Source organism: Hyaena hyaena, unplaced genomic scaffold, assembly GCF_003009895.1.
Source record: "Hyaena hyaena isolate Hyena2069 unplaced genomic scaffold, ASM300989v1 scaffold_2, whole genome shotgun sequence".
In the NCBI taxonomy this organism is placed as follows: Eukaryota; Metazoa; Chordata; class Mammalia; order Carnivora; family Hyaenidae; genus Hyaena; species Hyaena hyaena.
The window spans coordinates 502,455-511,731 of NW_024080634.1; the positions used below are offsets into that span (position 1 = coordinate 502,455).

At 38.0% G+C, this 9,277-nt stretch overlaps 1 protein-coding gene across 1 annotated transcript; it reads right to left on the reverse strand.

The window, feature by feature from the left end:
• Positions 1-2,026: 2,026 nt before the first annotated feature.
• Positions 2,027-6,599, reverse strand: LOC120229499 (keratin-associated protein 21-1-like). The gene is made up of 2 exons (XM_039228520.1): positions 6,569-6,599; positions 2,027-2,226 (listed from the first exon to the last, which is right to left on the reverse strand). Exons 1-2 carry the CDS (start codon positions 6,597-6,599, stop codon positions 2,027-2,029), a joined length of 231 nt encoding a protein of 76 aa, XP_039084451.1.
• Positions 6,600-9,277: the final 2,678 nt, after the last annotated feature.

The window sequence follows — 9,277 nt, forward strand, 5'->3', positions numbered from 1 at the left end:
AAAGAAGGCATCCAAATGGCCAACAGACATATGAAAAGATATTCAACATCCCTCAGCATCAGGGAAATGCAAATCAAAACTACAATGAGATATTGCCTCACACCTGTCAAAATGGTGAAAATTGAAAACAGAAGAAACAACAACAGTTGGCAAGGATGTGGAGAAAAAGGAACCCTCTTGCACTCTTGGTGGGAAAGCAAACTGGTGCAGCTTTGTGTACGTTTAAACTTCTGCTAATACTACAGCCTTACTTTGCTAGAATGGTTACTATTGCTGTACCTCAGCCTCATGCCTTGTCTCTCTCCTATAAGATATCAACATGTATTCATTATCTCTGGCCATCATCCAAGCCTATAAGAAGTTTTTTATTTCATTTCTTTCCTATCACTGTTAAGAACATTACCACTTTTTTCAGTGACTCTGATCCTATGCCTTGCAGGCATTGTTTAAATCATAGGATCAACACTTTTTAAAAATTAAAATAGGATGAGGTGTTAAGAGTCAGACAGATCTAACTGGCCCCTATGTGTTTTCATTTGTTTTATCTCTGTAAAAACCAGAAAAAGTAGTAATGTAGCCAATACTCAGACACCGTCAGAGCTGAGTAACCTCTCTCGCACCAAAATCCACTTTTGGTTGTTATGTTTCAAAAACTGTCACATATTAAGATGTTAGCCTACCTTTTAATTCCATACATGCTCATCTAATTCTAGTTCCTAGAACCAGGAAACCAGTATTAATTTATCTTCCATGTAACAAATATTTTAAAATATGGGGAGAAAACGGTGCTATCAACACAAAGTGCTATGAGGTACGCACTTGTAAGTACCCCCTCTCAGAGCTCTACCTCCCTTCCCCCCAGTGTGTGAGATGCCCTTACAAATTTTCAAGTCCAGACCAGAGAATATATCCCCTTCAATTATTCCAATATCCTCCAAAGAAGATACTTTTCTTCCTTTCTTCCATAGTCCAATCCGCACATACGGAAACGTGGAGACGGTGTGAATCTGTGTTTAGTATTGATATGAAAGAGGGCAAAGAGACATAAAGGAATGAAGAAGTTGCAAAGACAAAAACAAATGACTGGATAAACTAGTAAGTCTCTTAAAACAAAATCCAAGCAAATCTTAACATCTTATAACACACGGCTTTGTGTGACCTGGCCCTCACTCACCTCTCCAGTCTGGATGATTTCTGCTCTCCTGTCCCCAGACCTCCTTACGGTCCCTAAACACACTAAACTCCTACCTGCTGAGAGCTTGGCACCTGTTCTTCCCTTTGCCTCCAACATTCTTCCCCCTGTTCTGACACCTATCCATTTGCCAAATACCAGCCTACTTATCACTTCTTCAGACATTTAACCTGACCCTCCTATCTGAAATAGCACCATGTGATTTTTTAAATTAGACTTTACACTTTATTTTATATTTTTCTAAGTTGGCTCCATGCTCAATGTGGGGCTGGAACTCACCACCCCAAGGTCAAGGGTGACTGCTCTACCAACTGAGCCAGCCAGATGCCCCTGGACTTTACATTTTAGAGCAATTTTATGTGCATGGCAAAATCAAGCAGAAGGTTCCGCTAACACAGTGGTTGCCCAGCCTTCCAGGGAAGCCACAAATATTAACATCCATGATGAATCTTGCCCAAAGGACTCAATAACTTTCAGGAATAAGTGAAATTTGTTTACTGAAAAAAATATACTTATATCCTACTTATGGAGTTTTTATGCTCATGAACAATACAAAACCATAGAATAGGATAACCAAGAATTTACATTTTCAACATAACCAGAATCAAATCTTCTGTCTTCAGGCAACATAATGGAAACATTCATAATTCCTCAATAACAGGTTCTCTGAGGTAAACACAAGTGGTATCCAATTCTTACTCGCATGTAGAGATAATAAAATGAAGCATCTTTTGAGGGGAAAATGTTAATCTTGAAATATTTCTTCAGAGACATAGAATATTCTAGGATGATGTTCTAGCAGCAAGAAGAACAGCATTTTCTGTAGCAAAATGGTCAGTAGGTACAGCAGCCGCTTCCATAGCCACAGCCACAGCCAGAGCTGTATCCACAACCATAGCCACAGCCATATCTGGAACCATATCCACAGCCAGAGCCACAGCCACAGCCAGAGCTGTATCCACAATCATAGCCACAGCCATATCTGGAACCATATCCACAGCCAGAGCCACAGCCAGAGCCGTATCCACAGCCCCTGTAGGAGTTCCCATAATAGTTGTAACACATTGTGGCAGAGAGTGAGGTTACCGTCAAGGGAAAGAGTGCTTCCGAAGTTTGAATACCACCTACTACCATGGAGCCTTTATATACTGACAAGGAAAGGCCAGGGCATATAATGAATTTTGCGATTCATACAATAAATATTTATTTAATATCTAGCATGTGTTAGTCGCTCCTGTCAGTTGATAATAAGAGGACGATCTTTTCACAGCTACAGCATCTACCTTAAATGAACCAATTACTATAGTCTCCATTTTTATTGGGAAACCGTGTTTGGTTTTTGTCACCTAGGCTTTATCTTGAGCCAATTACAAATCTGTAGAGAAAGGTTCCATCAATTATCCAATCATCTGAGCACATGATTCCAAAGATATGTGTAACAAGGCTCTGCGGAGGGTAGCAAAGTTTATGTTAGGAAATATGACTATTAAAATGAGCTTGACTAATTACACTGACTAGATTACTAATTACTTCATGGGGGATTTCATTGCAACTTAATGCTGCCCGATACAGAAACGCAACATTCTATGTTGTAGAGTTCCTATGAATCCAAATACCCATGCATATGATATTCTGATAATAATGTTTTTACCTCAAGAGCCATTCCTCGATAAATTTTTATCAACTCAAGATATTCATTTAGTTCAGACAGAAAACACACACACACACACACACACACACACAAATATCCTTTGTAAGACTGTTGAGGAGTGCCTGGGTGGCTCAGTTGGTTAAGCATCCAACTTGAGCAACTTCAGCTCAGGTCATGATATCACGGTTCCTGAGCCCGTGCCCCATATCAGGCTGTGCGCCAACAGCTCAGAGCCTGGAGCCTGCTTTGGATTCTGTGTCTCCTTCTTTCTCTGTCCCTCCCCCACCTCATGCTCTCTCTCCCTCACTCTATGTTTTCTCTCTCTCTCATTCTCAAAAATTAATAAACATTAAAAAAATGTTAAAAAAAATACAGTTGAAATTTTTGTAAATCACAAATTTCCTTCAGACATTTTAATCTATGTGACCCCAATAAACATGCGAAAGAGGTAGATAACTTGTAATATGGAAATTAGATTACAAAGAGGTTAGGGAACTTACTGAAAGCTCAGTTAATACATTACAAAGACCAAGTGTCTGTTCTTCTTTGTTCCATTACATAAAGTCTCCCTTTCTACTCCTTGGAAGCTTGAACACTTATTGTTTCTTATGGTGACCCATTTCATTGTGAAATTACTGTTATAAAATCCACACACACTTACAAGTCTCATTATTCCCAGTGCCACTTTGGGTCCTAAGTAAAATTTCTTTCAACGTTGTGTTCACAAACCAGTCTCCTCAAGTGTGTCTGAGAGTGCCTCTTGCCCTTTGTTTCACTTTCTCTCTAAAGTGGTCTACCCTTGATACCCATTGGTATGACTGTCTCCTAATATCTGTTGATATGCGGAAATGATATACAGGTGACCCAGGTCAATCACACCTCTTACCGGATAATTTAGAGAATAGTGGAGGAAGCCTGTTGTAAATTATCCCACACCCAAAAATAACACTATAGGACAACATCCACTAATTCTTTCCAGTCTAAATGGATCACAAGTCTAAGCACAGCCTAACTGGGATCTCTGCTCAAGGTCCATGATACTGCACTCAAGGTATCAGCCAGGACATCTGAAAAATCTCTTTCTGTGAAACTTAACTAGGATTTCCAGATTTCGCTGGTATGCCGCAAATATTGCATGACACATACTAAAAAGTTATCTGGTTTTCATCTGAAATTTAGATTTATCCATCTTGAATTTTATCTTCTAACCCCAAACATAACATAACTACAGGACTGATATTCCATCATCTTTGCAAAGGTAAGAGGCAAGTTACGAGACCTGCTCACACTCAAGGGGAGGGAAGCACACAAGGACGCATGTCACCAGAGGTCACCTGTGAATTCAGCCTTCCCATACCTGTGAATTTATTCCTTAAGTCCAACCAGTGATTACATTTCCTCCAGGTTTGATGATATCTATTGCAATAAAGGCTCTAGGATATAGACATTTTCTGAAGTGTATTACATCTTTTTCACCTGTCCAGAGGCTATTTACCTTTATGATGGACCAACTTCTATTCATCTTTCATATTTCAGCTAGAAGTTTCTCTCCCTTGAAGAAATATGCCTGACCCTTCTTTGTTTATTCTTTGTCTTGGCCTCTCTTCTGTTGTTTCCTTCTGTATTTTTCAAACACCCTTGTTATAATTATATTATAGCAATATTCTGATCTTTGTAGCTTGTGGAGTTTTGCTTTAGACAGTGGGGTTAAAATATTTTAATTCTCTGTCCATAGCACATAATTAAATGTCCCTTATTAGGAACTCAACGAATATTTGATGATTAAGACTACTCATTCCCCTGATTTGTAAGAAGTGATTCTATTTCTTCAAGGAGAATAATCTATCACTCATCTTCTTGTGTCATTTTTCTCAAGCCTGCAATTTCTTTCAAGATTCAAAGAATGCTGAGATGCCTGGGTGGCTCTTGGATTCAGCTCAGGTCATGAACTTGTGGTTTCATGAGTTTGAGCCCTGCATTGATCTCTGCATAGGCAGCATGGAGCCTACTGGGGATTCTCTCTCTCTCTCTCTCTCTCAACTTCCCCACTGGCACTGTCTCTGTCTCTCTCAAAATATATAAATAAACTTTAAAAAATATTCAAGGAATACTAAGAACACTGAATTTATTTAACCATGGGTGGCTGAATCTTGACTCCAGTTCTAACAGTTTTTCTACCTCCCAAAGGAAGATAGGATTTTTCAATCCAAAACATATGACATCTGGCCTCTCCTTCTAGATATAGCAACATAAAAGTTTCTGGTTCTGTATTCGCCTGGTATTAACGTCACCATTATCACAATCAGGCATCAAAGCTCAAATCCGCTTTTAACCTATGGTATCCTACAATAGAGCAGAAAATGGATATATAAAACTGGTTAATTCTACCCCTCCCCTAAAATAACCCTAGTAGTAGGTAATCCTGTCCTCGATTTAGATCTACTCAGTGATAGATCACCTGATGTGGGAATTACTCTTGTTTCAGATGGTGTCACACTGAACGAGCTCTTGTGTTGAGAAATTTGGATGTTGTGATCACCCGGTCATCCCACCCTGAGTAGTGTCTCTGGAAAAACACAGAGCATATCTGCAATGCTAGTCTTATTGATCCTGCTATACCAGTCTTTCAGATCTATAACTGCATATACCACCCTGAATTTCTTACAATTCTAAGTGCAAAGAAAAAATACATACTTTTTAGATATTACCTGCTGTAGGATTTTCTCCCATCTCCTTCACTGATGATATTTAAGATCTTATAGGTTCTACCTTCACAAAGTCCCTGATGCTCATCTGTTCCCTCTTATTGTCTACAGCACCATCTAAACTCAGGTTCATTTAACCAGTTCCCAGCTCATTTCTGTCCCTAACTATTGAGCCTTCTTTCCTTCCCCTTACAGCCCAGTTTTTTTCACCAGTAGCATTTTCCTGAAGCAAATTTTTGAGGTGTGTGTGTGTGTGTGTGTGTGTGTGTTGAGTACATGAATGCTGGTTAACATGGAAAGAGTGAAATGGATAGATCCAGTATCATGAAACACAAATACTTAAGAACAAACCCTGGAGTAAAATGAATTAAGAACACATGACTCAGACAAGAAGGAGCAATATTTTAGGGATGAAATACAAGATACGTAATATTCAGTATGTCATGGTTACTGACCAGTCATAATGGAAGCTAGACATACATAATGGGAATGAACAGTTGAACATGAGCCCTGTCAATATCTGAGGAGGTCACAGAAATAATAGACAAAAATATGTCTATAACATGTCTGACACAAAAGATACACAAATTTATGAGTAGTAAAATATGTATTTGGAAATCATCACAATATAGAAACATAGTATAAGAAGGTGATAGATTTAACCTTGGACAATGGCAAAAATGAGGTCTTCCTTCCAAAAACATAGGATAACTCAGTCCCCCTCAATTAAAACGAAGACATTCAAAAAGACAATCGGTTTACTGCAGACTCCGACTACTCTCTTCAGTCAGATCTGGTGTGATTGTGGGACACTGAAACAGAAATGGCTTGGAATAATGATCTTAGAGGAAAATATGTATTTCAGTTATGTTCTAGCAGCAAGATGAATAACATCTTCTGTAGAAAATGGCCTCCAGACACAGCAGGCAGAGCCATAGCCAGACTTGCATCCACAGCCGTATCCATAGCCAGAGCCATATCCACAGCCATAGCCACATCCACAGCCACAGCCACAGCTACCACATGAGTTTCTATAGTAGTTGCAACACATGGTGGCAAGAAATGGCACTTCAATAGTTCTTTAGAAGAGCAGATGGAGGTTTCTGGAGTCTGAATGTCATCTTCTGCCCTGCGACCTTTTTGTACTACCAGAAAAGGTTGGAGCACACAACACAGGCTCTGTAGCCTCATTACCATAGCAATTCTCATTTTTAAAAAGCTCATCATTTTAAGGACAGCAATTTTTTTTCAGGAAGTTATGTCCATCATTTGGCCCTAACTAGTCATAAGAATTATAGGAAAACAGACGTACACTTCATATTACATGTCTGTGGAATGTTAACAGACCTAGTTTAGATTTTCACTCCAGGGAGCTCTAGCACTCCTGCAATTCCAGAGAAACATACATGGGCACTGAAAGATGCTCCAGCATCTCCTATCTCAGGTTCAACAGGAAAGCATCATGGCTGGAAGGTAGATGCAAGCAGCAGCTACATTAGATGATGCATTCTCCAGTTTTTCATCTACCAGAAAGTGGATGGAGCCCAGGTAGAATGGCCACTGCAGTGTGGCTGGAGCAAGAGACAGGTGAGGAGAAGAGATCTAAATTAGTACAAATCAGGGGTCTGATGCAAAAGATCAAAATAAAAATGACCATGATATTATCCAATGCAATATAATCCACTCTACTTAAAGACATTTTTCGGTATGATATGTTTTGAAATGTCTGCCACTTGCATTGCCAACATTTTACTTTCCCCAAATTCTACTGATTCTTTAAAGCACAGCTTACACTATACCCTGTATAAGAAGCATTCCTGAAGTACATGTATTAAGCATAATTCCTCATCTTCCACAGTTTACTTTTATTGTGGTGATGAATATGTTATGTTAGCATGCTCTGTTTTAATTATTTGATTCCCTCCATCGATTGTGTGTTATTTAAGGCCAATAATTTTGTCTTTATTTTATGTGAATCTGAAGAAATAGGCAACTCACTAACTGTTGAATGAGAGTCTATGAGATTCCTTCCACCTGTAAAAATTATTGTTATTTTAATGTATAGGATGTTACATAAGAAAAAATAATCACTGGAATAACAACAATAATTATTACTAACATTTATATTTCTTTCTATAGCTTTTGAGATACATTCAGATTTATCACTTCATCTGATTCTAACAAAAACAACATAGGAAACTGTGGTGTGTATTTTTATGCACATTCCAGATGAGTATGGGAGGCTAAGGATAGTTAAGTCTTGGCCAAGGATGATAAGTTACTTAGGGGTACAATTGAATTCTTTCAATCCTCCCTATAACATAAAAGCTAAAACAGGACCCATGAATTTTTTTTCATGGATTATTTTTTCCTTCAGTTTTTCAAATGCAAAGTATTCACTTGGTCTGACTGAAATTACCAGTATTTTGCAACTTTTCTCTTACCCTGTTCTCATCTGGATTTTCTTTCTTTGAGGTCTTCACCTCACAGCCAAAGAACAACTCAGCCACCTTTCAAACCTGCACTATGACTCCTCTTAAGCACCACATGGTAGTACTAGAGCTGCCCGTCTGCATCTGCAATCTCTGTCTACTGAGAGTACAATCTTTGTAACATGTTGCAAGTTAGCATTTAAGTAGAAATGATGGTAACTTTTCTAGACATCTCAAATTTTAGCCAATATAGGTTAAAAGCATCTGGATCCACAAGTCCCAGGTCAAACTTAAAGCCTGACATTCTAGATTGCCTTCCAATTATGATTGTCCCAATTTTCATAATTCTTTCCATTAAAATATATTCGACATTGACTCCATTCCAAAAATTCCATGACTCCCTGACATTTCATGTCACCTGCTTTCTAAAACATCTTTGATATGATTGTATTTCCCCTCATCATTCCACTGATTATTTTTCCAGACAGTGACTGAACAGTGCAATTAAGTTTACAAGAAATTTTGAAGACCTGCATCATGCAAATGCTATTCCAGGGCATAGGATATTGTATGTATCTAGAGCTCAAGGATGAGTTCTGTCCTAGAAAGTCTTGGAAGAGTGAATCATCATTTTCATTGGACCATTCTTTATGTTTCCACCTCATGCTACATGAAAAATTAGATTATATTCAATTTTTGCTCTTCCCCGCCCCATTAGCTCTTCAATATACTACAACCAATACCCATTGTTATCACTTCTCCCCTAAAATAAGCTTTTTTTCATTATAGATCCCATACCTTCTGCAAATCTAATGGAAACTTCTCTACTAATTAATAGAATCTGATGATAAAAAAACAAGACCCAGCCATCAGAAAATAAACTTCTCCATTAAAACCCATTAATTTGTTATGAAAAGTACATTGACAAACACGATGTCAGTTTACATGGCATCAGAACATATGTCAGAGTTCATAACTATGGAAAACATATATAATAGATGTACAGAACATCTAACTTGGGAGTCTAACCTATGTATTTGACATGAGAATATTGAGATTACTGATTAAAATTCTGGAATTATCAAAATATTGCCAATATTAATAAACATAATGTATACGGTTGAGCCATATAAAAATTTGGGGGTTAAAATGACTAAATGTCACCCATTTCATTATGAGCAACCTAATAATAAGTATAATAACAAAAATGTACTGAGTTCTCACAGTGGTAGAGTTTTGCATATTTTCTTTATTTTGTACTCTCAACAATTCTGATTTAGCACTATTTTATCTTTTT